The sequence below is a fragment of the Terrapene carolina genome, unplaced genomic scaffold (genome assembly GCF_002925995.2).
Source record: "Terrapene carolina triunguis isolate 2854851 unplaced genomic scaffold, T_m_triunguis-2.0 Scaffold88, whole genome shotgun sequence".
Taxonomy (NCBI): domain Eukaryota; kingdom Metazoa; phylum Chordata; order Testudines; family Emydidae; genus Terrapene; species Terrapene triunguis.
The window spans coordinates 29,623,090-29,640,161 of record NW_020664439.1 but is presented as its reverse complement, the minus strand read 5'-3'; the positions used below and the strand labels follow the sequence as shown (position 1 = coordinate 29,640,161).

The 17,072-nt window shown below is 43.6% G+C and overlaps 1 protein-coding gene across 2 annotated transcripts in view; it reads left to right on the top strand.

The window, feature by feature from the left end:
- IFT80 (intraflagellar transport 80) overlaps positions 1-17,072 on the top strand; it is a 154,005-nt gene that overhangs the window by 117,417 nt on the left and 19,516 nt on the right. For both annotated transcript variants that reach the window (XM_026650014.1, XM_026650015.1), the window contains 3 exons: positions 885-1,003; positions 8,201-8,275; positions 9,054-9,217. In XM_026650014.1, the coding sequence (XP_026505799.1) occupies positions 885-1,003; positions 8,201-8,275; positions 9,054-9,217 (358 nt within the window). The remainder of the gene's footprint in view (positions 1-884; positions 1,004-8,200; positions 8,276-9,053; positions 9,218-17,072) is intronic.

Here is a 17,072-nt window from a genome sequence, read left to right as displayed (position 1 = left end):
CCTCTGATATTAAAATTAAACAGTGCCAACATTTTTCCTTTTAAGGAAGATTATCCAAGTCTCTAATTTTGTTACTCCACACTGAAACTTTTGCATCACTGTTGTACAGTAGAACTTCAGAATTATGAATACTTCGGGAATGGAGGTTGTTTGTAACTCTGAACAAAATATTATGGTTCTTTCAAAAGTTTACAGCTGAACATTGACTTAATACAGCTTTGAAACTGTACCGTGCAGAAGAAAAATGCTGCTTTTAATTTAAATGAAACAAGCACAGAAACAGTTTCCTTACCTTGTCAAATCTTTTTTAAACTTTCCCTTTATTTTTTAGTAGTTTACATTGAAAACAATACTGTACTGTACAGTATTTGCTGTTTTTGTGTGTCTCTGATGCCTGATTGTGTATTTTCGGCTCCAAATGAGGTGTGTGTGGTTGACCAGTCAGTTCATAACTCTGGTGTTCGTAACTCTGAGGTTCTACTGTAATTTTTTTTGAGACAGGGTGACCAGACCTAATGACAGGATTCCAGGTGAGGGTGTACCATTGATTTAAGTGATGGCATTGTTCAGTAAGACAGATCCATTTTTTTACAAGTCAGGACTTTGAACACACAAAACAAATTAGCAGGTAAAAACCAGATACTTAATGCAATCCTTTTAATTTCAAAACTATGCAAGGTTATTAAATGTGAGTTAACAGGAGCTTTTTATTGATTTATTCATGAATGCTTTTCTTTAAATCTTTGTGTTCCTACATAGTTACATGGTACTGTAAATGCATAATATCAGCCAGCTGTTAATGAAAATTAACAATGAATATAATATTATGCTGTGTTTTCTGTTCCGTTATTTTCATTTTTTTAACCATAAACCTTTTTTATTAGGTCCGTAATGTTATTAATGATGCAGTGGATTTACTTGAATTCCGTGACAGAGTCATTAAGGCCTCTTTGAACTATGGGCATTTAGTTGTTTCAACTTCTCTTCAGTGTTATGTGTTTTCGTAAGTAATTTGAATTAATGAAGTATCATTTGATCCATTCAATCATTGTGAGAATTCAGAAGGAGTTTGATTTAAAGTACAGTAGCTTATACATGGTTTGGCTTTGAAAACATCCAATCTTTTTATAGAAATATGTCATAGAACCCATATATATACGCACTAATGTATATTTTCAACATAGTTGCATAAGGAATTACAAAATGTATTCCAGTGGCAGAGCCAGCTTTTGCAATCAGGAAGGGGGTGGATCATTGGTGGTGGGTTGGAGACCAAGTCTGCCCCATATTTACCAGGCAGTGGAAGCTCCCATCCTGTGGAACTGGGCCCTGATCCCCACTCTGGGCATTGTGACCTGGAACACAGGGTCGCAACACCATTTAGATTTGGCCTAGCCACCACTCTGTCATGACCGAGGGGTGCCTGGGCCAAATTTGAGTGAGTGGCTTTGTGACAGAGTCACATCACCATGTGACAAGGTCACATCACCATGTGACCCCATGCACCATATTGCAATGCCCAGAGCAGGGAAGCAAATCCAGCCGAGACAGGAGCTGCTGATGCTGGGTGAGTGAGAGCCGGGCTTGCTCCCCAGCTCTTGAAAAGATGCCACACATCAACCTAAAGGCTGCCACAGGGATGGTCACACTGCCTTTTAACCCCCATTAGCTCTGCCACTGATGAGTTCTACTAACATGAATGAAAGTTGCACAGTTAAATCCTATCTTACTCTTTGAAAATGTACCCCATGTGCCAGATCCTCAGCTGGTATAAATTGTCCTAGCTCTGTTGGCTTCAGTTGAGCTATGGCAATTCACACAAGTTGATGATAGAGCAAATAGAGTAAAAAAAATAGTCGATAAATACATTTTATGGGAAATTACTCTTACCCTTCAAATATCTAAATATGGCGCAGACAATTGCTCACCTCTAGATTCTGGAGCTGCCAGTTGCACCCATTTGGCCATTTGACCCATTTGCACTGGTTACTGCTTTGATAACATTGCTTTTTGCTCAGAGTCCATGACATACAAGCTGTTTCTTGGATACCATTACCTTTGCTCAGGTTCTTTAGAAATAGGATTGATTGTTTATAAGTAAGGTTACGTTTTAGTCATGGGTATTTTTAGTAAAAGTCATGGTCAGGGCATGAGTAGTAAACAAAAATTCACGGCCCGTGACCTGTCCATGACTTTTACTAAAAATACCAGTGAATAAACTTGGGGGGGGCTGCCCGGGGGCCCCGCGGGTGCTGGGGGAGGGGGTCCTGGCTGCTTGGAGGGGGTGGGGGGCAGCACGTGGCTTGGGACTCCCGCTAGTGTTGGAGGGGTGGGGTTGGCAGCACCGGCAGGCTCCTTACCTGCTCTGCGCCTCTCTCCCCCAGCAGCAGCAGCAGAGTTTGGCTGTGGAAGCGGGCAGGGGGTTGAGGCAAGGGACAGGGTGAGGCGGGCTCTGGGTGGCACTTACCTGGGGGGGCTCCCCAGAAGCGGTGACATCCCCCTCTCTCAGCTGCTAGGCAGAGGTATGGCCAGGCAGCTCTGCACGCTGCCTCCGCCTGCAGGCACCGCCCCCACAGCTCCCATTGGCCGCAGTTCCCGGACAATGGGAGCTGCAAAGACAGCGCTCTGGGTGGAGGCAGCCCACAGAGCTGCCTGGCCATTCCTCCGCCTAGCAGCTGAGTGAGGGGGATGTCACCGCTTCCAGGGAGACCCCCAGGTAATCGCCACCCAGAGCCCACTTCACTCCATCCGGTGCCCCAACCCCCGCTCCGTCCCACACCCAAACTCTGTGGGCGGTGGGGGTGGGGGCACAGTGGCCCAAGATTGCCCCAGCAGCAGCCGGTGCTGCCTGAGCTGCCCCTAAGCCAGGCGCACCAGCCTCTGCAGAAGTCACGGAAAGTCATGGAATCCGTGACTTCCGTGACCTCTGTAACAAAGACCTGGTATACACTACAGAGTTAGGTCGAAGAAAGCTGCCTTAAGTCGACCTGTTAATGTATGTGTCTACACTACCTGGTCCTTTACGTCGACCTAAGTCGCCTCTGATGTCGACTTCTGTAATCCACCTCTGCGAGAGGCATAGCTTAATTCGATTTTCATGGGCCAACTGCGAGGTAGTGCAGACGCAGCATTGTGTAATTCGACTTAATTGGCCTCCAGGTGGTGTCCCACAATGCTCATCTGTGACCGCTCTGGAGATCATTCTTAACTCTGCTGCACTGCAGCCAGGTACACAGAAAATAGTCCCTCCACTGCTAAAGCCCCGGGAGCTTTTGGATTCCGATTTCCTGTTTGATCAGCACTGGGAGCATGCCAGCTTGAGCTCAGCTGATCATGGAGACTACATGCCCCAAATGCAATCCAGCCTGGTCTGCACAGGAGGTGGTGGATCTCATTGCTGTATGGGGAGAAGATTCTGTGCAGGCAGAGCTCCAATCCAGCAGAAGAAACACTGACATCTATGCAAAGATCGCTCGTGAAATGGGGGAGAAGAGCTACACGAGGGACACACCGCAGTGCCGTGTGAAGATAAAAGAACTTCGCCAAGCATACCAGAAGGCAAGGGAGGCAAACATTGTTCTGGTGCTGAACCCCACACATGCTGGTTCTACAACTAGCTGCATGTGATTCTTGGGGGTGACCCTACCAGCACCCCCACAAGCAACGTGGACACCTCACAGGTGTGTGAGTCTAGGGACAACAAGGAAGATTATATAGTGGAGGAGGAGGAGGAGGAGAAGAATGGGAGACAGGCGAGCAGTGGATCCATTCTCCCCGAGAGCCAGGACATATTTTTAACCTTGGAGCACTGTGGGTCGCAGGACATCACGGTGGCTGACAGTGATGCCTGGAAAGGCACCTCTGGTGAGTATACAGTTAAAATGAAAGTCCAGTTAAACTTTAACGGGCACACACATTTGGTGGTATTGCATGTTTACTATGAAGAAAAAGCGAGGTGCTGTGGTTCTCTGCTTACAAGAGGCTGCTCCAGCTACGCAGAGGGTGGCCCCCGGAAAAGACTGTGCTCAGCATGGGTCGGCAAGTAGTTTAAAGTGACTGATAGGGAACTGGGGCCCCACATGAGGGATTCCGCAATTTGGGAGTGAAAATGTCCCCCCCCCCCCCATCCCGTTTGTAAACAGCTTCCCTGGTGCTATGGGGAAGGGCCATTGTTCAACTAGCTACCTGTGCTCCTGACATGAGCCTGCCATAAACTTCATTAGAAGTGTCGTCACCCATGACCGGGGAGGGGGGGGGGCTACTCACCATGACTGGAGCAGCAAAATGGTACAGTGAACGATTACGGACTCTGATTATGTTATGGCTTGCACCTAGTGTAATAAGGGTTTTTTTTTTCTGAAAACGGCCTTGCTATGGAAACATTTTATTCATGTACAATGGCTCCTTTATTTTTTCCCCTGACTGACAGCTGGAAATGTGTCCTTCGGAGGGTCATCAACACCTGAAAGCAGACTTTTAATGATTAGAAGGAGGAGAAAGAGAACACGGAAAGACATGTTCACCAAGATAATGAACACATCTGGGACAACTGATGCAGAGCTGAGAGCGTGGAGGTTTTCACTGTCTGAGAAGTTAGACATGGACATGGAGAGCAGAAAAGCTTCCAATGAACGAGAACGTGTCGCGCAGGATGAGATGCTTTGGATTATGAGGGACCAAGCAAACATGTTGAGGCGTCTGGTTGAACTGCAGGAATAGAAGCGGGAGGGGAGAGTCCCTCTGCAGACCCTGATGGACAGCCAGCCAGCCAGCATCGCCTGGCGCAGAATCACCCTCCCCGAAGCGTTCCATGAAGCGTGGGTGAAAAGTCCATTATCCCTTTCGCTTAACTCAGGTGGGGGAGGGTACAAGGAACAGAAAGTGCCCATTCACAGACCTTTGATGGTCTGGAATGCGGTGTTATGTTACACAGTGAAAATGTTTTTCCCGTTCCAACTTTACAACCCCTTTTCCCCAAGGTTACCTTTTCTTTCTGTTCTCCCTCTTATGTTTGTTAAATAAAGTAAATGGATTTGAGAAATAAATGTTCTTTATTGCAGTGGTTTTCAAACTTTTTTTCTGGTGACCCAGTTGAAGAAAATTGTTGATGCCCATGACCCCACGGAGCTGGGGATGAGGGGTTTGGAGTGTGGGAGAGGCTCAGGACTGGGGCATAAGTTTGGGGTGTGGGGGTGAGGGCTGCAGAGTGGGGCCAGGAATGAGGGGTTCAGGGTGTGGGAGGGGGCTCTGGGCTGGTGCAGGAGGGGTTCAGGGCTCTGGGCTGTGGGTGCAGGCTCTGGGGTGGGGCCGGGGATGAAGGGTTTGGGGTGCAGGAGGGTTCTCAGGGCTGGGGCAGTGGATGGGGGGTGTGGGAGGGGGGTCCTGGTTCTGGGCTGGGGGTGCAGGCTCTGGGGTGGGGCTGAAGCAGGGGATTGGGGTGCAGGCTTACCTCCGGCAGCTCCCGGACAGCAGCACAGCCCGGGTGCAGAGGCAAGATTCCCGCCTGTCCTGACACTGCGGACCGTGTTGTGCCCTGGAACGGCCAGCAGCAGGTCCAGCTCCTAGGCAGAGGTGCACAAGCGGCTCCGCATGGCGCTCACCCACAGGCACTGCCCCCCAGATCCCATTGGCCAGGAACCGGCTAATGGGAGTGCGGAGCTAGTGCTCGGGGCAGGGGCAACGCGCAGAGCCCCATGCCCCCTCCCCCCCCCCAGGAGCCGGACCTGCTGTTGGCCGCTTCCGGGGCACATTGTTGGAACAGGTAGGGACTAGCCTTCCTTAGCTGGGCAGCACCACCACCAGGACTTTTAACAGCCCAGTGGGCGGTGCTGACCAGAGCCGCCGCGAGCCACTGCCTTACATTCCGTGACCCAGTAATGGGTTGCAACCCACAGTTTGAAAACCACTGCTTTATTGAGTAGAATCAGTGGGCTTGGGCAGGGGGTTGGCTTTACAGAGACAGTGATATAAGCCAGGTGAAGGTTTGGGAAAGCACAATGCATACAAGCAGCTCACATTACTGTGACTCATTACTGAAACTGCTTTTCAAAGCCTCACAGATACGCAGCACCCTTTGCTCTGCTCTTCTTATTGCCCTGGTGTCTGGTTCTCAAAAGTGGCTGCCATGCGATCTGTCTCAACTGCCCACCCTGTGGAAAAATTTCCCTTTTTTTCACAGATATTATGGAGCACACAGCAGGCAGCTATAACCATGGGGAGGTTCTCCTCATTAAGGTCCAATCTTGTTAATAGATTTCTCCAGCGCCCTTTCAAACGACCAAAGGCACATTCAACCATCATTCTGCACTTGCTGAGCCTGTAGTTGAACCGTTCCTTACTGCTGTCCAGACGGCCGGTGTATGGCTTCATGAGCCATGGAAGCAAGGGGTCGGCTGGGTCCCCCAGGATAACTATAGACATCTCAACGTCGTCAATGTTAATTTTGTGGTCTGGAAAAAAGTCCCGGATTGCAGCTTTTTGAACAGACCCAAGTTCTTAAAGATGTGTGTGCATCATGAACCTTTCCCGACCATTTTACGTTGATGTCAGTGAAACGCCCCCTGTGATCCACAAGCGCTTGCAACACCATTGAAAAGTATCCCTTTCGGTTTATGTACTCTTTGGAAAGGTGGTCTGGTGCCAAGATGGGGATATGCTTGCCATCTATCGCCCCACCTCAATTATGGAACCCCATCGCAGCAAAACCATCCACTATGTCCTGCACATTTCCCAGACTCACTACCTTTAGTAGAGAAGTCAATTAATGTCCCTGCACACTTGGAGCACAGCAGATCCCACGGTTGATTTACCTACTCCAAATTGATTCCCCACTGACTGGTAACTGTCTGGCCTTTCAAGCTTCCAAATAGTGATCGCCACTCGTTTTTCCACTGTCAGAGCAGCTCTCATTTTTGTGTTGCTGAACTGCAGGGCAGGGGAAAGCTCTGCACAAAGTTCCTGGAAGGTAGTCTTCTGCAGTCAAAAGTTCTGCAGCCACTGCTCATCATCCCATACCTGCAAAACAATGCGTTCCCACCAGTCAGTGCTTGTTTCATGGGACCAGAAATGGTGCTCAACGAAGTGCAGCTGCTCTGTGACTGTCATCAGAAACTGTGAATTGTTTTTTTCCATGGCTTGCAGCAGGGCTGCTTGCAGGACATCGCTATGTTCCATGCGGCGGGTCCTACTTTGGCTCTGGAAATACCGCAGGAGAAGGCGCGAGGTGTTTGAGATGCTCACAGCAAGAGTGCACAGCTGAGCAGGCTCCATGCTTCTGAGGTTATGGCATATGTGCGGCGGTTTTAAGGCGTGAAAACCACTGAGTTGTTTGCCATTGATGTGAGGGAGGGAGCACAGTGCATCATGGGATGCCAACTCAATGTTCTCATTCTCCCCTGAGACTATGTTTTGGGCCTGTGAGGCATTGCACAAACTTCCCAAAACACACTGCGGCAAGTTGCACTTTGGGATAGCTACCCACAATGCACTGCTTTGTGCATTGATGCAGGTGCTCCTAGTGAGGACACACTCCATCGAGACAGTGAGCATGGTGTGGTCACGCACAATCGACTTCATTAATTCGGGGGCTCGAGGTCGAATTAGATAAAGTCGACTTAATTTTGTAGTGTAGACAGCCCAAACTTGCAGCCTTATTTATAAGAGATGATATAGAACTCAATCATGTCATGTCTGTAACATAGTTCACCAGTCATAGGTGCTGGAATCTAAAGCTAATACCTAAATGTTGTTTCCCTGCTCAATAATATGATTATTGTTGAACCACCAGTGCAGGCATAAATTCATATAGGAGTAAATCCTGTGGCCAGTGTAAAAGCTGCGGAAGACTGAACAAACTAAACTGATGTGGTTCTACAATGTGTATGAGGGCAGAATAGAGTGAGGTTGTGTGCGACTTACAAGCCATGGAGCACAATACTACAAGGGCTCTGTGTACCCCAGTGCATAAAGTGTTTAGGAAGCAGGAGGGAAGATGTGCAGCTGCATGATCCGCTGGGTAAACTCATGTGATGAGATTTTCAAAGGCGGAAATGGTGGTTAGATACCCAACTGCCATGACTTTCAATAGGAATTGGACACCTAACTATCATTCAGACCTTTGAAAATCAAAGATAAAAATGCATTTTCATTACTTTGTGAATTTTAGAAATGTTAATTAATGCTAATCTTAATATTATTTTAGTACAAAGAACTGGAACACACCGCTTATCTTTGACCTCAAAGAAGGAACGGTTAGTTTAATTCTACAAGCAGAAAGGTAGTTTGTTTATTATAATGCACAAGACTCGTTTTTTGTTAAAATGTACATTTGTAAAACTCTGTGAGTGGGTGGGTGTTTCTCAAATACTAGTAACAAAATAAAATATACAGTATTGGTAGGTAGTGGATGGAGTCACATTGTGTGACTAAAAGGTCATGTTGTTATATAGTATCTATGATATGATTGCAGAACTGAATTGCTTCATACATTACATTTGCAGTGTATCATTATACTTATCTTTTATTTACAATGGAAAGTAAATAATCTTCAGCTGTTACACTAACATCTGTTTTTGATCTTTTATATTTGTTTGTTTAAATGGAACATATTATATAGAAATAATCATTACTACAAGCTGGTCCTCTACTTATTAATAAAATGATCAACTGTGCTGAATAAAAGTAAAATGCAATTTTACATTTTCACTAATAGTACTTATATGTAATATTTATACATGCATGAAGTGGCTGTATTTCCTCCATTTTAAATGTTTATGTGGTTACCAACTGAAAATCATTTACCAAAAAGACCTTTTTTTGTGTGTAGCTCTGCCGAGAGCCAGCATTGTTTTGTAGAATAAGACTGGGAATCAGGAACTCCTGAGTTTTAATTTTAGTCTTGCCTCTAATTTGCTGTATGGCCTTGGACAGATAACTTAAGCCCAAATTTTCAAAAGTGTACATTATTTTTGAGTGCCCAATTTTAAACACTTGGGATCTGATTTTCAGAGGTATTGTGCTCCTACAACTAGTTAAATGAGCTATATTGTTTGCAGGCATTTTCTTCTTATAGATGGTGGAGGGATCTATTTATATTCCTATGAAGGACGATTAATTTCATCTCCAAAATTTCCAGGAATGAGGACAGATGTATTAAATGCCCAAACTGTATCTTTGAGTAATGATACTCTTGCAATAAAAGACAAAGCTGATGAAAAAGGTATGTTTACAGTATAACGTTTTCACTTTGGCTAGCAAGTTACTTGCAAAGTGTTAAAAAGCTGATAATTACATGTGCATATGATATCTTTCATTCATACGTAGCACATTCATGAGTTAAAAATTAGGCCTGAAACAACACTTTTTCATATTAATTTTGATTTTTGTTTTTGAAGTACTACTAATTTTTCAGTAGTTGCCTACAGGACAGTATTTTCGTAATGGGGAAAAGGCATGTTTCTTCCACAACCTTCCACTCTCCAGTTATAGGCAATGCCATGTGTGACGGGTTCCCCCTGGGGTGCCACCTGGAACTGGGGTACTACTGAGCCTTCTGACCCACCAGCCTGGACTTCCTCTCATGCTGTGCTGCTGTGACAAGCTGCAAAGCCCCCCAAACTTGCACTTTCACCAGCATTCACACAGGTAGGGATACACCCAGCTGCAGTTACATGCAGGGCTCTCTAACCACCAGCTTCCCAGCCTAGGACCCCAGAGCAGTACCATCCTGGCCTGGTCAAATCTGGTCAGTATATGGGTTTAATACCCGGTCCACCTCTCCCTCAATGTGAAGAGGACCATGCACACTTGTGGTAACCAAGCTGAGATTTTCACCAGACACCTTAGTCAAACACACATTGGTTTGGATTAAAAAATGAAATAAGTTTATTAACTACAAAAAGATAGATTTTAAGTGATTATAAGTGATAGCAAATAGATCAAAGCAGATTACCTAGTAAATAAACAGCAAACTGAGCTTAACATACTAGATAGATAGGATGTGAATTAGCAGATTCTCACCCTGAGTAATAAACAGGCTGGCAGATTCTTAAGGCAAAAGCTGCCTTTGCTGTGCAGCTTGGGTTTCCCAGGTTTTCATACACAGGCTAGAACTCCCTTTAGGCTGGGACCATCACTTCCCCCAGTTCAGTCTTTGTTCCTCAAGTGTTTCCAGATGTGTTGTTGTAGGGAGAGTGAGGTACCATCATGATGTCATTTCCCCCTTTTATATCTTCTTCCCACTTGCAGGAAAGCTCTTTTCCTGTAACTTGAGTCAAACAGTTCCCATAGTATAGTGCTATCTCTGAGAGATTTTCTATTGTACACTTTTCCTGGGGTAATCCTTGTGCTTGTGTGCATTTCCTCAATAAGCCATTAACATTGTTTGGCCTTTTTACTATTGTACCTGAAAGGCTGCTTGTGGGTGTTTTCAACCTCACAACATGTTTCAGTAACACATACATAGCCAAACTTCATAACTTCATATATGATGATAGTACATACTATCCAATGAGATATTAATGTCTAGTAGATCAACATTTTTAGAATACCACCTCACAAGGCATACTTTGTGCAAAACATATCCTAATTATATGACAGTGGTGAATAAGGGGGTACCAGGGTGTCACACCATGGAAAAACCAGGAGTCATTTGCAGTGAAAATTTCAATCATTTCTCACTCTCACACATGGTTCACTATAGAAATGCCGATGTGGTTACTGTTTTCCCTATCTGCTTACTGATCTCAGGAGCCAGCAGTGCATTAATTGTGACGGATTGTAGCCTTCAGATATACTTTGTTTTGGTCAACTATTTTTCAGCATTGTTAGTTTTATGTGCAGCTTTTATGGGGCTGTGACTCAGTAGTGTTTCAGAGAAATATTTGTTTATAATTGTTTACAGTCTTTTACAGGTGGTGTTTTAATTTCTAACACTGTCACAAAATCTTCCTCTCTCTTCAAATGAGCAAACATAAAGTTCAGGCAACTCTTTTGTGTTAAAGATTTTGAGGAGATCTGCCTCCTGATTTCCCCCTTTCGTTTAACCACAGAAGGGACTGTGTAGTTGTCTCTTCACCTATTGAATTTTTTTGAGTCTGCTTGATAAGGAATCAAGAATACTGATTCAGAGGGCAGAGTATTTTTATATAGTTATTCATGAGTCATTGACAGCAACTATGTGTTGTATTCAATGCATTTTGTAGCAAAAAAATTCTACTTTTTTATTTTCTAGAGATTAACAATCCTTACTTTCTTCTACCAAGGAGATCTAGAACTAAAAGTGCCTACGGACTGTATTTAGGACCACAGACTGCTGAGATATTTTAATTATACCAGATAATTTCTTTCATAGTTCTCTCCTCTGATCTGGAATTACCATTTCTAAGAGGGACAGAATAGTTCAGTCTTTGAATTTATTCCTTCCTTTGTCTCTCTGCATACTTCCTATAAAAGTGGAATCGTGGAGATGTTTTTGTTTGCTTTGCTTTGTTCTGTAGATGCTTGCCCACTAAGAACCAGCCTTAACACCAAGTCATCTCACATAGATCACAGAACAACTATCATATGGAAATGGCTTTTACTGTCCTCCTCCTCTATATGTTTTCCAGTAAATACATCTCATAGTTGGCATCCCTTTTTATAATTAGGTTCTATGAATAGTGTTATATACTACAGAACTGTCTTGGCCCTATGATACCAATTTCAGAATTGTACAGGACTAATGGGAGCAATAAAATTCTGGACTCCATTTTGGATTTGCTTCTCTAAGAAACAAGTGCAAGTAGTCACTTTTTAAAAGTTTGAAAGCTCTGACTTTTGCTATTAATATGAATTTGAGCATTGCCTATGTTCAAACCTGCATTTCCATTTGAAAACAAAGGTTTTTAAACTTCTCATAGCCACTATACGAACTTGCTTCTCAGGGCAAGTCCAACATGGAAGCTGCAAGTGTATCCCTGTAGCCACTTGTGAAAGTAAAAGCACTTCATTTTTGTTGGAGCAAGAGCAGTCCTAATTATACTCTCTCACTAAAATGCTCACCTCACTAGCTGGGGTGCAGTTTTGATGTGTCCAGAGGGGCAAAAGGGGGGCACCCCTCTTCCCTTTTTTTGCAGGTGGGATAGGAAAAAGAGGGAAATTCTCAAGCAGGAGCAGCTGGGGCAGTGCTACATACACTCCTCCTGGTTCCCTCTCTCTCCAGCATGTGTCTCGTTCTTCCCCCCCCCTCATCCTCTAAAGGTAGGGGACTATCCCACATGGGATTCAAATGATGGAGCCTGGACCCACCTACTCCCACTGTCATTGCATAGTGGAGCTACAAGAGGCTGGATGAGTGGCTCCTCCCAGCTGGGGGAAGTGAGTGGGTGGTGCTTCAACTTGCTCTTACTGTTTTGAGTAGACATTTTGAGCTCCATTTGCTGCATTGGCGAGTCACTGGTTTGACTCTGGTCCAACCCCATACTTACCCACACTTATGTAGTGAGCTAGACCTCTTATGATGTTCGGGGTTAGACTGATCACTAAACTTTGTTTGGGGTCCAAAAGGGATTTTTCCCATATGGCAAAGTTTACAAAGTACTATGAGGGTTTTTTACCTTCTATCTGTGATCCAATTTTGGAGTTTTAAATTACATTGTTGTGACTTTGGCAGGTTCCAGTGCAGTTGATGGTTTTAAAGTGTCTGACATGAAGTCCCTCTAACCCAATGTGCTGTTTAGGCATGGTCCTCAGACTTGCCTCAGACCTCCCCTTAGGTTTGTATAACCCAGGGCTGTTGGTGCCCAGCTGAAGTCCACGCTAGAAAAGCCTTGCCAGGAAGATGGGGAGAATGGTCCCCATTGGTCAAGGGTTTTAATAAAGTTGCAGCTTCAATGGTTAACCATACTAGAGCATACATGTCTCATTGTTTCTGTCTTCACATCAGCATAATATTTAAATATTTTAAAAGGAGCCACAAGTTGATGTGGCATGAGTGTATGGCTATCAAAATGCAAAGTCTGACAGTTCCAGGCATATTTAAAGGGACAGCACTGCATATGTGACTCATTGGTTGCTAAAGGTTCTGTTCAATAATGTAGTCCTTCCAACCTTATTCACATGTATCAGACAGTTGTAGCAGCTATCACTTATTATCCAAAAAAGTGAAATCTGAGCTTCTTTTATTTCAGAGTCTGACAGTTATTAGGATGGGTTTGGGTTAGAGAAGCATATCACCTTTCTTCTTATAGACTATTTCATAGACATTGCAAACATGGTCCATCTCTTTCATCACAATCTATCAGTCCCGTTACATTTACTGTATGCTTCAGCTTGACAAACTTGATGTCTGCATGTCTTTATTATTTTTTCTGTTCTGTGATCTTGCTGACAAATGCTTCATTGATAGCTTGTAGTATTCACTGGAATATTCACAGAGTTATGACATTTGGACTTAACAGGTGTTTCCTTTATAGGGCATATAAGTATTCTGATACTTTAAAGGTGATTTATCTAGTTGCAGTCGTCTCTTGTCATTACTTCATGGCAAAGTTGTGCTCGACTATACCTATAGTTTCACAAGAGCATCTTTTCTAAAACAAGCCATTGAATTGTCAAAATGGACAGTCAAGAAAGTGCTCTTGCTTTTTAATTAGCATGGTTAGAAAATTCCCTGCCAGCAATCTCAACTGCCATTACATTAACCTGCACAAGTAGTCCCATTTCCTAGACATGATGAACTTGGTTTTCAACAGCGAGTTCAGCTTTAGACTTACTTATCTTGCAAATAAGCAGCAAATGTACTTTCTTTTGCTCTAAGGAAAGAAACTCAGAATGAAGTACTAGTGCAAAGGACAAAAAAAGGTCCTGACAATGATCAGCAGTGAGTTAAACTCCATAATAATGAATGCACAGTGAATTACTCAGAATAAAAGCTGCAACTTCAATTACATGAAGACTAAAGTATCTATGAACATTTAAAGCAGCACTTCCCCAAGACAGAGAAAAGTGGGTGGGAGGGGGACTCTCTCTCTCTGCATTTAGGTGAGGGGGATTTGTGCTCCTTCTCATTGCTTAGTTCAACCCCCAGTTGTAGATCCTTATCTTTTGTGGGGCAATAAACACATTATTCCATTGCAAACCATTATTTACAGTATATCAATATAATTTTATTACCTATTTTATTTCTTTTATGAAAGTATGCTTTGGGAGAAAGTAACCTTTAGAGGCAGGATATTAAGGACCTATAAAAATTTTAATGTAAAAATTAAAATGGATTTTCATTAGTAAAACTCACATTTCACTATAAATTATTCAGAGAAGCATTGACTAACAATAAATTATACATATGTAGATGAAAGATACATTTTACTTCTGAGATAACATTTTCTTCATTTTATTATATTGTTCATATAAAGAAACTTCATTTTATTGGTGTACTAATCTTTGGTACAGCAGGGATAAATTATGGCTTGTGCTATGAGTATTTTTAAATACAAGGTTTGTATAAATAATATATCCATAAATATCATATGTTATCTATACACACACACACTTTTGAGGGCACTCACACAAGTTCCTCTTCTGTTGCTTCTTTCACTCTATCCATCTTTATGGAGAAAAGGGTGTATCTTTCTCCTGACCAGTGCTGTAGGCCCACTCTGCAAGTCTTACCAGCCAGTTCTGAGCTTGAGCTAATCAGTCACTTTCAGTGCCTCATCAAAGGAGGGGTCTGTAGGTCCTGTTCTGGTGGCAGCTGTCAGTCAGGATTAGCCAACTCTAAAGAGGATTATCTCAATGCGGCGTTGCAATAAGGGCAGTAGAAAAGGAAGCTCTCTTTAGAGGAAAACACCACTAGAGGTGTGTAATAGTCTTGCAGAAGGCCAGCACAGGGAAAGATAGAAACCCTATGCCCAGAGATCAGGGCCAGCTCCAGGCACCAGCTTAACAAGCAGGTGCTTGGGGCGGCCAAGGGAGAGGGGCGGCACCTGTGGCAATTCGGGGGCGGCAGGTCCCTCACTCCCTCTAGGAGCGAAGGACCTGCCGCCGAACTACCACCGCCGATCGCGGCTTCCCCCCCCCCCCCATTCCCCCCCCCCGGTCGCGGTTGCGATCGCGGCTTTTTTTTTTTTTTTGCTTGGGGCGGCAGAAATGCTGGAGCCGGCCCTGCCAGAGATTGTTGCTTTTCTCAACTAGGCCTTTCCTATTAAGCCCACTGTAGAGGTGGTCCCTTTTCCTCTCCCCTGTCAGAAGGTGAAATGTGTAGCTTCCCATGATACAGCTTGCTCAGTCAGATCCTTCTCTGTTTTCTGGGAGCCCTTTGTCAGTGGCCCAGAAACAGGGTTCTGGCCCACTGCACTGCTCAAACAGACTTGGAGGAGGGTGAAGAAACTGTTCTCAGAAACAAATGCAGACCCTTTTGACTCCTCCACATGGTTTCTGCAGGGGAATGGAATATCTTCATTAAATCTGTAGACTATTATGGAAAAGGGGGACATAGTCATCCTCTTTCTGGATGTTTTCAACGGAGAGAGAACCTTTCAAGATAAAAAATTAGGTTTCAAATGCTTGTAAGGAGTTGTTGGGATTTTCCAGATACTAATGTGGCTTTTCCTAAAACACTCAGTAAGCATTACAGATTGGGCAGGATATTCATGTCCTCATTCTGCGTGTGGTAGTTTGTACAAAATCCTCTTCATTTCATTTTCTACTGTCATTATGATAGCAATAGTATTGGTTTGTATAATAAGATCAAGAATTAAGGTCATGTAGACAACCATGCACAGAAATGAGAGCAAAGCACCTCGTAAGTAATAACTCACTTTTGTTTGCATGTTTAACCATCTGCAGAAAATAACACTCGTACACAACCCTTTCTTTCTCCTCTGCAAGTGCTACCAACGACCTCAGGAGAACACCTGTTCTCACAACCTTTTTTCCTCTACCGGTGAAACCAACGACCTCAAACCAACATCCTGTATCCTGAAAGAAACCCACAATAACATATTATTAATACATTAACAGCGCCATCCTTTGGAATAAAAATATTCATACGTTACAGGGTTCAGATGGTAACATACAACTTACAAGGGCAAAGTTCAAGTGGAATGTGATGTCATCAAACCTCTGAGATATGTCTCTGACATTATTAACAATCTTCCTGTGTTTAATTTTTGCTGAATCATGTACATTTACAGAAATGTTCATAACAGTGAGATATTACTTTCCTCACTAGCTTTGAGTAGCCCAGACCACATCTGTCAGAATATATGTAAGCTTGTTCTTCCATTCTCCCTCTTTATGAGCCATTTGGCCAAATCAGAAGTACAAGTTATACACAAGCAAAGTATTTAGACATTCAGATATGATACAGAAGTATAAAACCCAAGCCTACATCATGTAGAATTTATGCTCATTTATGATAGTGCGAAGTTATGGCAGGTAGGAGGCTTCCAGGCCACAAAGCAGCTGTAACGTCCCTTCATCAGAGTGGTTGCACCAATGAGCAGCAGAGGGCTTGGATGGGCCCTTGGGCACTATAAAAGAGAATCACAGCTTTCTTCATCGTCCTTTAAAAAAAAGTCCCTAGTCCTTTTTCTTTCAAAGAGACCATGGAAAACATAAATGGGTGGATTTTTGGCAGGGGTAGAAGGAATGTGTGGTAGCGATGGATTTTATTTTATTTGTTTATTTATTTATTTTAGGGGAGGGGGAAGACAGGAGAATGTTTCACAAAGTTGCATGTATCTCTAAGGCAGAGGATTTTTGAAGGATCCCTTGTTAAAATTTTGTCAACAGCTGGATGAACATGATGATCCCAAACTAATTTCTGCATTCACCTGCATCATCTAGAAATTAATATAATTGTTAGACTAATGTTAATTAGTTAATATAATTGTTAGATTAATGACTGGTGAACTATCACAGAAATGTCCAAATGGAATTTTCCCCTGAATGAGTGTACCATATTTCAACATTGTGGCTAAAATAAGCACTCTGATAAGAAAGATTGATGTTTAAGAATTTTGATGGGTCAAATTTTCAGTATTCAAACTGAGATTTTTCCTGCAGTCAGCAGCATATAATGAATAAGTGTA